A 16,024-nucleotide genomic window follows, 5' to 3' on the forward strand; every position below is an offset into this window, starting at 1 on the left:
GCTGAAAGCCGGTAATAAACATTCATCTGGCTCGTGGCTTGACCGCGTGTGTACGTGGGGGCATACACGTCCCGTCCTGCATGGCAAACGCAGAGCCCGTGAGCAACAAATCCCGATGCTTAAAAAAAAAGAGAGAGAATTTTTAAAAAAAAAAAATACTTAGGATCTTCTGTTTTCCAATTATTGATGCACGTAATATCCTGAGCTTTTGTTTTGTTTTTTTCCGCCTCGTTATGTCGACTCGCCCTCTCTTCTCGCTTATCAACGGGAGGCTGTGATGTCATCACCCAGCTTCCCGGAGAGAGGGAGGGAGCGAAGGCGTGAGCGGGCTCGCGGGGAGACTGGCTGCTTCCAGACCAGCTAACGCTCGAAAACAAGCGACAGCTGTGCTGTAGCTTAGCTAGCTGCTGTCCCCCTCAACCCCCATCTTAAAGAAAAAAAAAAACAAAAGGAAAAAAAAGAAGCACACGACTCGGGTCTATTCTCTTATTACAACTCTGAATGTGTGCAGCTAAAACACTGCGCCTTTTGCACTGACTCGAGCCTTTTATGCAACCCATCCTGCTCGCCAGGCACGACGATGTCCGACGCTAACACTACTTCTACAGACAACAACGGAGACTCGGGGCTAAACGGTAAGCTAAATCCTAACCAAACTGCTCAACTGTGACAGCTACCCGGTCTATATTCTTTCTAAAAATAATTTCTGGATGTTTTTATAGTAGGTTTATTGCAGGGCTAACCAGTAATTTTGTATGCTTATGTATTTTTTTTTCACGGCGAAGCTGCCTACAAGGGGACGGTTTACAGAACGGTATGTTCCGTGTGTTTATTGACACTGTTTGGGCCAATGGTGTTTTAGTTGTACGCGCGATTGACAGGATCCTAAGCCAATCAGCGATTGGTAGGTAGAACGTAGACGTGGGGTTTAAGCTTTGTCAACAAGGCTAGATCGAAAAAGTTCAAAGTGGCAAAAATGGGGAAATGCATTTTGGTAATTTAACCTGAATCGTTCGTGTCGTGGAAAGTAGCAAAAAGAAATTTAGAAGACTTAAGTACTGTCTTTAAGATTTTCGTTTGCTTGGATTTTTGAGGTTACTTCTGTCGTTCATGTAACTTTTTTCCCGTCGACATAAGTTTTTGTTGATAAGCGGAATTAAAACTTAATATTCTTTTCTTTTTTCCCCCTCTGGTTTTCATCTGCTTTAATTTATTCTGCCAAATGTCTGTTTAAACATTTGCACTTTGTTTTTTTTTTTCTAAACTTTAGTTTCGTGGTTTATTAACTAAGTCCATTGGTATTTATAGAAAGATATGAAATAAATATTTTACTTAAGACCATTGTTTGCATTGAAATCAGAATACTTTATTAATCCCAAGGGCGAATTGTTTTGTTACAGATGTTCATTTATACAAATATGGAAAATCTCTAAATATATAAAAAAAAATTCCAAAAAATACCCCAAAAAAATTAAGTAAAACTAATGTTAAATTAAAATTAAATGTCCCAAAGTTAAACTAATGTTATGTACAGTATAGATGTGATATTATAAGTGGAAAAACACCTAGGTTTCATCAGGAGCATTTATAAAGTTTGATTTCCTGTGTTTGAATGAGTCTTTTGCTGAACTTGCCTCTATGGCTCTCCATCTTGTGCCTAACAGCTACAAGGGTGTGAAGGATTGTCCAGTATTGACCGCAACTTGGCTAGCATCCCTCTGTCTAAAACATGCCCTTAAAGGTGGTGTGATTAGAACGCTGACACTCCGGCTTACTTACTTGAGGGGGGGCTCTGCCTAGACAGCTTTTGTGATTCAAGTTTTACAACATAAATAGCATGCAATGACTTGGCATGCCATTTTTGGCCACAACGACAAGGGGACAGACCTTATACACATGACGAAAGAAATTGGTTGGGGAGGTGAGGAGTATGATACAAGAGGCAGCATGTAAGAACACAGAGGCTGCTTAATTTTAAGCCAAAGTCTGCTGGATAGGAAACAAACTTTCCAGCTGGTTTTCACACACACACATCATTTTGAACAACCAGTGGAGATTAGCTGCTTCTAAAAAAGGCTAGAAAATTGCCAGTTTTTGGTCACTGGATGGTAAATGTATTCCACCCGAGTTCATGGCAGACATTTTTAATATATATATTAGAGATGGCACGATACCACTTTTTTATGTCCGATACCGATATCATAAATTTGGATATCTGCCGATACCGATATGAATCCGATATAGTGTTTTTTAACCAACAAAACTGTTTTTTAAATTATCTTGCTGCATTTTGCAAGTCTGCAAGTTCATACTCAAGTTTAAAACAACAACTACACTAAAGCTATTCTGTTATACCTGTATACAAAAAAAATATTTCATAGTTCAGCAATACTGATCAATCTAATAAACTTAGACCTACACCATCCTCCCTATTCTGGTATTTTAAAGAGTACTTAGTGTAAATATTAAGCAACCTAACTAATAGGGTTCCAACTCCCAGCAACAACAAAAATAAATAAATAAAAAATAGGGAACCACCCCTCACGCTCCACCTCATGATGCTTAATCGACGTAATCAACCTTAATTTGATGCAGTGCGAAAAAAAAATGCACAGAAATCAATTATTTTTCAAGAAATATTAAATAGATTCAACATCTTTCTTCAACAAAATTGCAGACTGCACAGATGGTACCTTCCCAAAGGAAAAAGTACTATAGCTTACTAGGGTATATATATTAGACTTAATAGTTACTATATACAGTAATTGACTTCTATTCATTTTACATCAAATTAAAACTTTGGGTGTCAGATAATTATTTATTAAAAGCTAGACATTTTAAATGAGAATAAGAAAGAAAAGTATGTCTTTGTGCCCCCTTTTCCCTGTTCATGCCCTATCGGCCCCCCTGGCTAAACTTTGCAAGATCCGCCCCTGCACAGTTGCCAGCGTCAGCTACGTAGAAAAAGATCCTCGAGTAGAAAGTAAGATTAAATAAATTCTAACAACAGCTTATCAAGCTTAAACGTTTTGCCGTTGTTCAGCCGCTGGTTTCCTCTTTCTGGTGCAAAGTGGGCCAAAAACAAACCAGAGAGACGGACTCGTGACAGAAAAGCCGATCAGCTGATCATTAAGCAGTTTCATGATTGAAGTAGCAGCCGGAGAGCGAGAGGCAGTCGGTTAAGCTTAACGCAGGAATGCTTTACAAACATTCAGAGATGGACTTACACACTTGCTTTACTTCTCTCGGGGATAACTTTGTCGGAGATGAAATGCCGGGTTGCTAGCGAAGCTCCAAATGCTATCCAGACCACCGACAGGTCCCGCATGCCACAGCCGCTCTATCACGTGATGCATACTGCTCCGACGTGCTAACGTTCTGAGGTGAGTTACGGCGTGTTGCAAGTTTTGTGAGGTGCTTTCGTGATATTTAATGGATCGGATTACATTTTTTATTTTTCTCCGATATCCGATCCAGTAATTTAGGTCAGTATCGGACCGATACCGATACGTAATATCGGATCGGTCCATCTCTAATATATATGAAACAGCCTGTTGAATATCATCTGCCCAAATTAGAAGATCAAAAAGAAAAAAATGTGGATCTTAGTGCATGTACTGTTTGTGTTGTCACAGAAAAACCTGTGACACACCTATAAGGACAGCTAGCCCTTGTGCTTATCACAAGGGAGAGGCCAGCAGTGCACTTTGTAATCTGATTCTTTTTAGGTGTTTTCTCACTCACACCAGTGTCATAAATATAGTTATGTAATCCCAGGGGTCTTGAGTCCCAACATGCGACCATGGATAAGCTTTAGCCTTAACATCATGTCTCACCCCTATGAACCCCACCAACAGCTGATGGCTGGGCTGGGCCAGAATGTTCGGATGCATCAGCACCATGGTAACGTGGTTTTAGTCCACAGAGTGGAGACAATGGCCTGTCAACAGCAGCTTGGCTTGCAGTCCACCGTGTAATCTGCAGGATGAGTGTGAGTGCTGAGTCGAGGCCTGTTAAGAGGGGGGGAGGGGTGTGTGTGTGGGGGGGGCTGCACCCTTTGCTTTTAACTGACCTGTTGTCTATGAAATTCTATGCCACATGGTGTTTACATACTGTAATGGTAATATTTATGAGGACTTCTCCTCCTTCTTTTTTTTTTTTTTTTTTTTTTGGTGGAGTAGGAGGAGAAAGTGTTTTAAAGCTGCGTAAAGATTCCCCCCACCCCCTTCTCAAAATTCTAGACTTGGGTAATCTGCCCCCCTCTAAATTTGTAACTCATCTCTGACATGCTGTACTCTTTAGTTACCAGTTCATGTCAGACATCACGTACAAATGGGGACAGCGTCATATATCACAGCCACAGCACATACTGTACACTAGGTGCTCTTTCACCACAGGGCTGTGAAAATGACATTACTTTTTAACTTCTTCAACTGCCAGTTTTGGGCGCCCAGCTTGTCTCTTTCCAGGAAATTCCCCTCAGGAAGTGATTGTTGACATGCTCTGTCTTTGTTGTCTTGCATGTTTTTGCTTGGATTTCCTAGTAAAGGCCGCTTTACCTTAATCAGAGGGAATGCTGTGGCTTTGTCACACCCTGTACCAGCCATAAAACAAAAGGCAAATATTGTGACAGGTCGTGGCAGGATAACAACAGGTGCAATTTATCATCTGAATAACCAGTCAGATGCCAGCTGAGAGTAATGTCTTCCAAGGCTCCAGCTAAAACTTTGCCGCTTTCCCTAGTAGTTCAAGGAATCTGTCACCCTGTGGGTGGCAAAGAGACTTCTGTTGTCATAACAGACATAAATCGGTCAAATTCTGACTAATGTATGTAGACATGCAAAACTCAAAGATTAAAAAAAAAAAAAAGAATAAATAATAATAATCAGTGGCTTTAAAGACTTCCCCGTGTCTATGGGGAAAGGCCTCCCAGACCTGACGTATAAGCACTTTCCTGATGACTTGATGGACTCAAATGGTCATTTCAGGTCACACTTGTTGTAAGTTTTGGTCACTCACAGCCCTGGACCTCGTTCAGACATCTCTATTTAAATTATTATAATAATATCTTTTTGATGATGGTTACTTGTTCTACACTTTTACTTAGTACATATGGGAAAAAATGTTATGTCATTATAAAACCATTCTTTGCGTATGTTACTGTGCTTTCCATATTATCATGATTGTGGAGATAAATTATGATTTGAACAGGTTCTACAGGCTTATAGAGTGGGAAATTTGAAAGCTTACAGTTGATTCACTTCCTCTTTTTAAAAATGTAGATGATGAAAAATTAAAGCCATCGATAACTCCACAGTTTCGATAACCATCGAAACTGTGGAGGAGAAGGGGAAACAGTTTTCCCTTCTCCTCAGGTTAAGAGCCTTGGTGTCATCCTGGACAGTTCGCTTTCCTATAAATCTCACATCAATAATCTCACCCGTTCTGCAATTCTCTTTTGCATGGTCTCCCCCAAAAATCCCTCCATAAGCTTCAACTGGTTCAGAACTCTGCTGCTCGCATTATCACCAGAACCCCCTCCTACCAGCACATCACCCCTGTTCTTCAGGAACTTCACTGGCTCCCTGTGAAATTCCGGATAATTTTCAAACTTCTTCTGCTCACCTTCAAGGCCATTCATAACCTCGCTCCTCCTTACCTTTCTGACCTGTTAACCACCACCTGTTCTGCCCGTTCACTTCGTTCTTCTTCTTCTATCCAGCTTGCTGTACCTTCCTTCCGCCTCACCACCATGGGAAGCAGAGCTTTCAGCTGCTCTGCTCCCAGGCTGTGGAACTCTCTGCCCCCAGAAATAAGAAACACTGGTTCTCTCCCCCAGTTTAAATCCCAACTCAAAACTCATCTGTTCAAATCTGCATATTCACTGTGAATCCACTGTTTGTTAATTTTATCTTGTGCTTTTATTTTATTGTTCTTATTCTGCAATTGTTTTACTAAGTGTTTTATCCTATTGTAAAGTGTCCTTGGGTGACTTGAAAGGCACTCATAAATAAAATGTATTATTATTAGAACTGTATTTAATATGAGATTTCCTTTTAACAACTCATTTTTCTATATGAGGCTAATTAGGAGAGAGTTGATAGTTGTATGCTTCTATCAACACACAGTGAGTTGGTAACAAATAGTGTTTACGGTTTAGAACAAAACATAAATTTTTAATGGATAAAAAATGTTCTGGGGCATTAGGTATACCCATATATGATATATACTTTTATGGCTTGAATGCAATTCAAGCCCACACCAGACTTCCAGGTTTTTCCTGCAACTGTAACTTGAGAGCAGGTGAACTACCCCCATCCCATTTGAACAAAACTTCAACTATCCATTGTTGTTTATCTCTCTACGAGCAAAAAAAATTTGACAGTGGTCTGCTCTTTTTTTCTCTCCTGCTCTCTATTGTGTGGTCAGACCTGCTGAGCTGTTTCCTCATGGAGAGCCTGCTTGAGGTTCCTCTTTAGCTCTGTGCAAGCCAGTAACGGGTATAAACAAGTTTACTTAGAACCAGCAACAACTCGAAACTCATTACTGGGCACGGCAGTGAGTTTCAAAGCCTAAGAATGCTTAACTTTAATCAGGATAGTTAATGACCTATCCCGCACAGCTCTAGGATCTGGCCTGTTAACTGCAACCCATCAAGGTTTAGGGTTGGGTTTTATTTCATTCACAAGCTAAAAAGGCACATTGTTGGAAATTTACATTTTAAACATGTCCTGTCATTGTGTCTGGTTCGTTTGTTTGTTTTAAAGTCTGTAATTATTTTATAAAAAGTGGTGGATGTTAACTTTTTAAAAAACAATTTGGTTAACTGTTTGATAACCTGAATACTTGTTTTCAAGTCCATGCACAGGGAAGCATGTGCACGCGTCTCCCTTTTTGAAAAGCAATGCAAAATTTAATCTAATCTTTAGCTTAACACATGTCCATAGAGTCAACTGGATTTCTAAAAATAGAAGCTGGCTCATGTTTATACAAGAAGATTTAAGATAACAATGGTTCTCTTATCACAATATAAACAATCTTTTTGTTTGTAATTCTAATAGAAAGAAAAGATCCAAGAATATTTTACTGTTATTTTTTTGCAAATAAGTAAAAGACCAACAAATGGAAAGTAAATGGTGTTTCTTAAACTATAACTTTGGCCATTTAAACTCAAAGTTCTTGTAAATTCAGAAGCCGCTAGTTTTCTATCTGCTTGTTGCAAGAACACATTTTATGAGAGATTACAGTTAGCCTAGCAGCAAAACTCTTCTCTGTTTGAGTGAAGATGTTTTAAAATGAAGCTTTAACTCACATCAGAAAGAAACAAATACTGAATAATATTTCTGTGTTTTCTCCCTCAGGGTCCTGGGTGGAGTTGGAGATGAACAGAAATCACCAAGCCCAGTCATTGTCAACAGTTGACTCTGTTTCGGGCCTGCTGCCGCTCCCTCAGGTGGAGGAAGAGGAGGCCATAGTGGGAGGCTTGGAGCATGTCCCATCCTCTTCTTCAATCCACAACGGAGACATGGAAAAGATCCTTTTGGATGCCCAGCATGAATCAAGCCGCAGCAACTCGTCCTGTGACAGGTACTTTTATGAACAAACATCGCTCAAGCTCCTCCGTATATCTCTAACCTATTCAGTTTATTCTTAACAACAAAGTTTCATTTTTAGTGCAAATATTAAAACTTTCAGAATAAAACCAGCTTAGTTGCAAAGCTTCCTGTATTCCCAGATCTGTTTGACATTAAACACAGATTAGGACACGGGAGTTTAATCACGATCAAGAGTCAAGAAAGTCATTGGTTCATAAAGGCCTGTATTTATAGAAGATTTAGTCACATGAGGAAGTTGATTCCTCTCCAGCTTTTTCCTGTGATTTTTCTCTCAGTGTAAAGCTACATGCTTCAGAAATGCAGATTTAAAAAAATAAAAGAAAATTATTTTTTGCTAAAGCCATATGAATTGCTAAAATAAATTTATGCATATTTATGTTCTTATTACGTATTATTCTTAGAAGTTAAAAACTGGAAACAGTTAGCTTAAATTGCACAATTGAAGCCCTTTTTACACTAACCTAACAGGCAGCATGTATTAGCAAGTCAAATGCCTCTGAAGTAATACTGGGTTTTGGCTATGATGACCTTATTTTCACCTGATTCTTACCAGTGACATGCTATGACAGGGAATAGTACTCGATGAAGTGTTAGCTCACTGTGCTAACAGCCTATCAGATGTGATATCTTCAGGGCACAGTGTAAACACACCTGTCACCTGACTAGCATGATGGTGTTAAACCAGAAACTATGCTGCACTTTTTTTTTTTTTCTTCTATTGTTTTTCCTGGCATATATTTATTTACAAAACCAGCTTTTATCTGTGCATTTTGGTGTGAAAACCCTACAACCCTTGAGAAAATTGCTTTTAGGCTCCATTAAGACTTTGTGCAACATAAAAACTCTTACAAGGTGTTAAATACTGGGCAGTTTGCTTCTAAAAGCTCGTTGGGGGCGGCTTCTCTGTCACAATAAATCAGATTCAATTCAGAGTTGAAAGGGTCTCAGTCGACTTGCTTCTTCTTTCCTTAGCAGACTTCACAATTTATCTGGCATGTAAGCAACAAACTGACCCTTTGCCCCACAGCCACATCGTGTGCTTGTGTGTAATGCTCAAAACTGTGATAAAAGGGACCTTATCAGTCCGCTGTCAGCAAGTCACCTGAGCACGATTTCAGATATTTGAGCTGAGAGCAGTGTATCAGCAAACCGCTCAGAAATGATCAGGGACACAAGCACTTGACATATATTTTGTCATAACACTCTCAGAGCAAGGCTGGTGTCATTTTGCTCAGAGGCAATTAGGCAAGTGTTTTCTTTACTTATCTTTCTGAGATGCTTTGCACACATTTCATCAGAGGGGTCAGAGTGAAGGAAGAGCAGCACTTTAAAGGACTTCTAACTCATAGCCAATAAATACAAGCTACAAGTTGGCATTTTAATCCTGTTATTCATATTAAGTGATTCATTTGTTTAATATTTCACAGATCCATGATGACGATGCATTTATAGTGCTTGTGGTACGGCAAGGCGGATGTGCTGTGGAATAGGCTTTAGTGGTATTTGTTTATAGATTGTGTGAAGTACACTTTAATATTGCAATACCACCCAAACCTGGGGGCTTTTTTCTACCCCAAGGTTAAAATAATATAGGGAGCCTTCATTTTTGGATTTTGTTGTCTTGGGTCATACGATCCAGTCCAGCCTAGTGTTGCAATGTAAACTAATGCATAAAGACTGTGTATTGCTGTGTGTCAGATCAATTTGATAAGGATCCGCCAGCTGGTACTGGTACAATAAATGCTGATATTAAAGTAATATTTTTTCTGTATGTAGAACACATTACCACAGCATATATGCGCTTTTGTACTGCTTTGATAACTGGTGACGCAAAAACATGTACATCACTTGTTCACTTTAAAGTTACATGAGGGAATTGTCAAGTTGTTGTTGTTGTTGTTGTTATTATTATTATTATTATTATTATTATTATTATTATTATTATTATTATATATATATTTTTTTTAAAACCACAGCCCCCCACGACCTCACTCTCCCCAGGATGAGGGTCAGATCATCTTTGACGCGGAAAGAAGAGACAGCCAGGTAAGACGTAAGCATATGTATGCCTATCATATGCTTCATCAGTCTGTTGCCATGGCAGCTTCAACCACTGGCCCTGGAGGGGGATGACAGCCGTTGCCTGCCTTTAGTTTCCATGGAGATGGCTGCCACACCCAGTGTGTATTTCTGTATCGTCTGCACAGCCTGTCATCAGCATTATAGTTTTACTTATGTGTTTTCCTGGTGTCAGACATCTGAAAACATGGCGTGCACATGCTCAAATATTCCAAACAAGTCTCGTTTGTCCTGACAGACAGATTGTGAGGGTCCTAAAGGCTGCAGGCTTTTATTGCTAAACTACATGTTTTTATGCCTTTAGTCTGAAGAGGATGTCTTGGACAAGGAGAAGGACATGGACATCTTGATGAAGGACGCAGATTGGGTTGCAGACTGGTCTAGTCGACCGGAAAACATTCCCCCCAAGTAAGTCTGAACTCTGTAAACATCAGCCTTCTGCGTGCAAATGATCATGCTCAGCTGCTTGTTTGTGCAGAGAAAGGAAATGATCATTATGGTAATAAAGTCACTCTAAAGAACAAATACGAAGCCAGCTGCTATAAGGTGTCAGCTCTGATGCTGGAATAAAAACTATATATTACTTAAACCCTTGAAAACCTAAAGGTTTCTGTAATGTATCTCAGATAAATGTGCACGACATCTGTGATACAACCTAAGATCTCATGCATACATGACACATCTCTTTTAATTGGTACCAGCTTCGAAAATGCTGTGGGATTAAAACTAGTTGATTAATCACTTAGTTTTCTTCACATCACAGTGTTTTTCAAATTGCTACTTTTCTCCAACACGCGAGGTGTTTTAAGGTGTGCAGGTATAAAACAAAGAAAAGGTGCAAACTCTTACCCAGAAAGAGCTTGCTTGCTTCATATGTGACTGAAAGTTATGTTTACAGCTATATTTACCTTTTATTGAGAGGCATTAGGTTATGAAGCAACTGTTCTGCATCTATAATGCGTCTGTTTTTAAACAGGGAATTTCATTTCCGGCACCCCCGACGCTCAGTAACGCTCAGTATGAGGAAGACTGGGGCCATGAAGAAAGGAGGCATTTTCTCTGCCGAGTTCCTCAAAGTCTTCATCCCCTCGCTGCTGCTATCACACATCCTCGCTCTGGGGCTGGGGTAAGAATCAAACACCACAGATCACCTGTGCAGCGTGTGTTATGTCTAAAGCAAGACTGACAGTAGTTAGTGAAATTTGCTCAACTGATTTATTGATTTATTTTTTTAAATGTATGTCAAAAAAGGATAAAATCTTAAAAAAAAAAAAACATGTTGTTGTACATAACCCCAGCAGGGGGAGCTGTATAACCACAGACGAACATCAGCTGCAACCACTCTTTTGTATGTTGGCAGAACAGCTGCAGACTAAAAGGCTGCACACCTGCTGCTTCATAGTGACACTCCCAGGGGTTCCATGTGATAACACATGGTACAATAATCTTGGCTCCCCAGTCAGACACAATCATTACACAGCATTAATACTTCAGACATCATTTGCTGAACATGATGTGGTATTCAGTGGGAGATATTAACGAACCAATCATATTGGGGGGGGGGGAATATGTCTGCTGGGCATTTGCATTCAAACTAAAGGGTTGGTTTTAGAGCGAAATGTATCCAATGCAAAACAGTATTTAGCATTAAATCTGCAGATTAAGCAGTCATTGTGGCTTGGCAGTCTCCAGGAGTTGCTTTGGGAAGTTGTTTAAAGCAGTAACTAAGTAACGTTATTATAATGGGACCCTTGAAAGCTATAGTTCTAGCACTGTCATCTACCTTCCCCATAGAGTTCAATTCAGTTTGACTTATGTAACACCAGTAGTTTTCAGTCTCGTGTGCAGCTGCTTGTTTCATATAAACTGGCTCTCCCAAGTTTGGAACCACTGGTTTAATGTCCACTTACTTTCAATGGATTCATTGAAAGGTGACAGAGTAATTGAGGTACCCCTACCTCAGATCAGGCTTTAGGCACCTTGCCTAGCTCATTGATTAAACCACCACACCCAGTCGTGTTTAACCTCATTTACCTTCTTTTCAGGGTCTACATTGGCAAGAGGCTGACCATGCCACCCACCAGCTCTTTATGAGAATGAACATGAAGAAAAGTGCCTCAGAAGTGGGCAAGCGTCAGAGGAAGTTTTTCTGTCGTGAGAAGAATGCTTGTCTCTCCTTCCTGTCCTGCTTGCCCCTATTACCCCTCCTAAACCCTGAGATATGACATGTTCTCAGGCAAAGTGCATCCTCTTCCTCCTCAGCCTCCCCTCCTTCCTGCCTCTTGTTTTGTTTTTGTTTTTTTCTTGATCTACTGTTCTTACTGTCTGTTGATACTCCCCCTACTCTTGACCTCCCCAATATCTTTCACTAATTTGCATAAACTTTTCAGAAATGAAGGTCATATTTCCTTTTCCTCATCAGTTGGAATGTTTATAATGCATGGGTTTCCAGGGAGGGTTGCAGCATCAAACCAAACTCTTCTTCTACACATGCTGTTTTAGTCCCCTTTTGACTAACTGACAAGGAGGGAGGACTGTTATAGAACTGACCAGAGATTGTGCCACCTGCAGGTGTAGCCCAGTACTCGACCTTGGAAGCAAATTCAGACTTGGCTACGCAGACTAAAAATGTGACCATGCCTTTTTCAGAGTAGCCATTTTATTTAGATTATTATTATTTTTTTTTAAATAATTTATTTTGTAATGATGGTGGTTTACTGAGAAGTTTTAAATAATGAAAGGCGTTTCCACAGTGGCCAACCCATACCACAAGCTCTCATGAAATTCACTGGAGGAGTCTGGCTCTGTCTGCCGTTAGATTTATGTGACAATATGCAGTTATGTGCATACGATTGCATATTTTGCTTGGTGACAGGAACTGGAATACAGGTTGTAGATGGAAAGGCAGGCAGCGCGTCCCATTCGGTGTGTACACGAACAGTATTTTACATACACCAATATGGTTGGGTAACAGTGGTGTATGTTTCAGGAAAGGTTCATCTGTCTGTCCAAACTGTGAGCGTCCAAGTTGTCCTTTCAGTGAGCCTCCTGGTTTCTGCGGAGCATAACTGATCATTTCCTGCATGTGTGGTGTTTTTGTTTTTTTTGTTTTTTTTTTAACTCTAGACTGGGCTGGACTTTACGCGATTATAGTTTCAAATTAGTGCACGCGTTGTATTGTTCAAAGGTTCGATACCAAAAGGCCTAAAAGTGAGATTTTGATTTGAGATTAAAAAAGAAGTTAGATATTTTCTTTGAGAACATTTTTGAGTGTTTAGAGGATATCTCATGAAACAAGTTACTTTTATACATGGAAATTTACTTCCAAAGATTTTAGAGCCATTAAGGAAAATGATACAGCCAGCCGTGCTTCCTGACACTCCAACAGGTTTGCCAAAACAAAAAACGAGGAGAATTAACTTGACGCTGCAGATGAAGGGATCAATTTGGATAGGCAGAAGGTACCCAGTGGTTCTCAATCTATCTCTCTTTCGTGATGCTGCAGCAGCTTCTGACTGACTGGAGGAAAGTTTGTGTAAACACAGGCTCTAATGTTAGGACGGCTGTAGCATGCATGGAAAACTTTATCTCTGAAGCTGATCAGTTTGTCTGAGCCAACCTGGGTCCAGATGACTTGAAGTCAGTTAGCGTTTCTGCAGAGTTGATTTGGAGTCGATATGCACTCCACCTGCAGTAAATGTTTTTTATTTTGTAATTATTTTTAGTCATCGAGGAGTAAGCTGAGTGCTTTTAAGTTTTCTTCCCCTTATCCACTTGCTCCGAGTCTACTCTGTTGATGTTCGCGTATCAGCATATAGCACCACAATGAGTTCCTGTAAGTCGCCACACAACACGTTTGCTTTAGCTTGACCGTTTCTTCCCGTTTATGACACAAAGTCAAGCATAAATGCAAAATGTTAACAAGGACTTGTTCCCTTTTCAAAAATGAATTTCATTGTGAAATTTTACGGTACAAAAGAATAACATACAAAATCTTAAAGGATACGGGGACAGTAAAATTTGACTCCTCATCATGCATACAAGCTGATTCAAAGACTGGCTAAGAACCACTTGCGGGGTGTGGATGTTCTCGTTTCAGCCACAGAGATACTAATGTTTTTCTTTCTGCCTATGTTTGTATGTGCAGCATTTGAAAGTGGTAATCATTCTCTCCTGTGTAGTTTGTTTTTGAAATGTTTTTGTTTTTTTTTTCTCCTCTCTTGGTGTTGGACAAAGATTGTGAACGCACAGGAGTCATGTTGGACCTGGATCATGATTTAAAGTGTGAAAACAAAAGACCTCCATTGTTGATGGCAGGGCCTAATGTGAATAGAAATGGAAGGAGCTGAAAGACTCGTGGTATGAAAGTGTTTATTGTAATGCTACATTTGCTTTAATCTCTTTTTTCCCCACTACATTGGAGAAGATAATGGACATTTTTGTCATTAAAGATTACCTGAATGAAGCAATATGATTGTACTTCCTTTTTCTTTATCTTGAAAGTTGACAACCTGAAGTTTAAATTTTATTTTCGGAAAGAGGAACCACCTTGCAGTTCTTACAAACCTCAATTGAATATTCAGATAATTTTCAACTGCTTTGTTTTGATGTTGGCTTTGCAATATTTAAATTAATCTTTTGAAGCTGTTTAAAGTAGTCTAATCACCCAGTCACATGGCAGCAACCTACTGCATTTAGCCTGTACATATGATCAGGACCTGCTGAAGTATAAACTGAGGATCAGACTGGGAAAGACAGGCGATTTAAGTAACTTAAACCAGATGGGCTGGTCACAGTATCTCCGAAACTACTGAGCTATTGAACAGTTTTTACAACCAAGGCAGGTAGAAGGGCATATCTGAATGCACAATGTATTGAACCTTGAAGTGGATAGACTACAAAAAATCTATACCAGAAGTTTGGAAAAATGTTGGCTGGTTTGAGTCTTGATCTCTGCTGTGATGTTTGGATGGAAGGGTCAAAATATAGCGTAAACAACATGAAAACGTGGACCTGCCTTGAAGTTTCAGGTGTAATGGTGTGATGCTATAATACCAGCCTTGGTATTTGGTGAGCATCATGTAAATGTCACGTCTTACCTGAGTATTGTTGCCGACCATTTCCATCCCTTTATGACCACAGTTTTCCCATCTTTTGATGGCTGCTTTTAGAAGGATAACGCAACAAAACTCACGTAATCTCAAATTGTTGAACATGACTATGAGCTCACTTTACCCAAATGGCCTCCGCAGCCATCAGATCTCAATCCAATTGCGCTGCGGGACTGTTTTGATCACGCGGACTGGGAAATGTTTCACGTGGCCGCCAGAGACATTGATGAATACACAGACTCAGTCTGTGGATTTATCAGGAAATGCGTGGAAGATGTCGTCCCATCCAGAACAGTCAAATCCTTCCCAAATCAAAAACCCTGGATTAACGGAGATGTTCGCGCGGCACTGGCGGCACGGAACACCGCCTTTGCCTCCGCGAACACATCGGACTACAAACACGCACATTACCAACTCCGGAAGACGATCAAAGCAGCCAAACGTGAGTACAGGGACAGGGTGGAGCAACAGTTTGACAACCCTCGGAGTATGTGGCAGGGACTAAACACGATCACAGACTTTAGAGGGAAAACCAGCACACCGCAGACCACGGCCTCTCTGTGTGAGGATCTAAACGTATTCTACGCTAGATTCGACACAGCGAACACCATGAGACCGGACAGTGTGCGCACCGCGGATGACGTCAGTGCGCACACTGTGTCTGAGGAGGATGTGCGGAAGTGCTTCAGGAAGGTGAACGCACGCAAAGCTACTGGTCCGGACGGGATTCCCGGCCGCGTCCTCAAGTCATGCGCGGCTCAGCTGGCTGGAGTGTTCACGCACATCTTCAACCTTTCCCTCTCTCTGTCTGTAGTCCCAGCCTGCTTCAAAATGGCCACCATCGTCCCTGTACCCAAATCCTCCACCATCTCCTCATTGAACGACTGGCGACCTGTAGCCCTGACCCCCATAGTAAGCAAATGCTTCGAGAAGCTGGTCAGGGACTTCATCTGCTCTGCACTACCCGACTCACTGGACCCTCTACAGTTTGCATACCGCCACAACAGGTCCACTGATGATGCCGTAGCCCTGACACTACATACTGCCCTGTCACACCTGGAGAAGAGAGACACGTATGTGAGAATGCTGTTTGTAGATTACAGCTCAGCATTCAATACCATCGTTCCCTCGAAGCTGGACAGGAAACTGCAGGATCTAGGACTGAGCAGCTCCCTCTGCAGCTGGATCCTTAGCTTCCTGTCTGACAGACGCCAAGTG

General features: G+C 40.7%; 1 protein-coding gene across 2 annotated transcripts; it reads left to right on the plus strand.

The window, feature by feature from the left end:
• The first annotated feature begins 331 nt into the window (after positions 1-331).
• Positions 332-14,164, plus strand: bnip3lb (BCL2 interacting protein 3 like b). Of its 2 annotated transcripts, none has more exons than XM_086300232.1 (6): positions 332-635; positions 7,362-7,587; positions 9,593-9,662; positions 10,000-10,103; positions 10,672-10,821; positions 11,741-14,164. In XM_086300232.1, the coding sequence occupies exons 1-6, from the start codon at positions 581-583 to the stop codon at positions 11,787-11,789; spliced, it is 654 nt and encodes a 217-aa protein (XP_086156358.1). In that variant the 5' UTR covers positions 332-580; the 3' UTR covers positions 11,790-14,164. The 2 variants fall into 2 exon arrangements, with proteins under 2 accessions (XP_086156358.1, XP_086156359.1); XM_086300233.1 differs by lacking the exon at positions 332-635 and adding an exon at positions 3,902-3,991.
• Positions 14,165-16,024: the final 1,860 nt, after the last annotated feature.

This window comes from Aulonocara sp. 'chitande type north' Nkhata Bay, linkage group LG7 (assembly GCF_057382095.1).
Source record: "Aulonocara sp. 'chitande type north' Nkhata Bay isolate Kocher_YH1m ecotype deep benthic linkage group LG7, A_spYH_male_GT1.1, whole genome shotgun sequence".
Classification (NCBI taxonomy): Eukaryota; Metazoa; Chordata; class Actinopteri; order Cichliformes; family Cichlidae; genus Aulonocara; species Aulonocara sp. 'chitande type north' Nkhata Bay.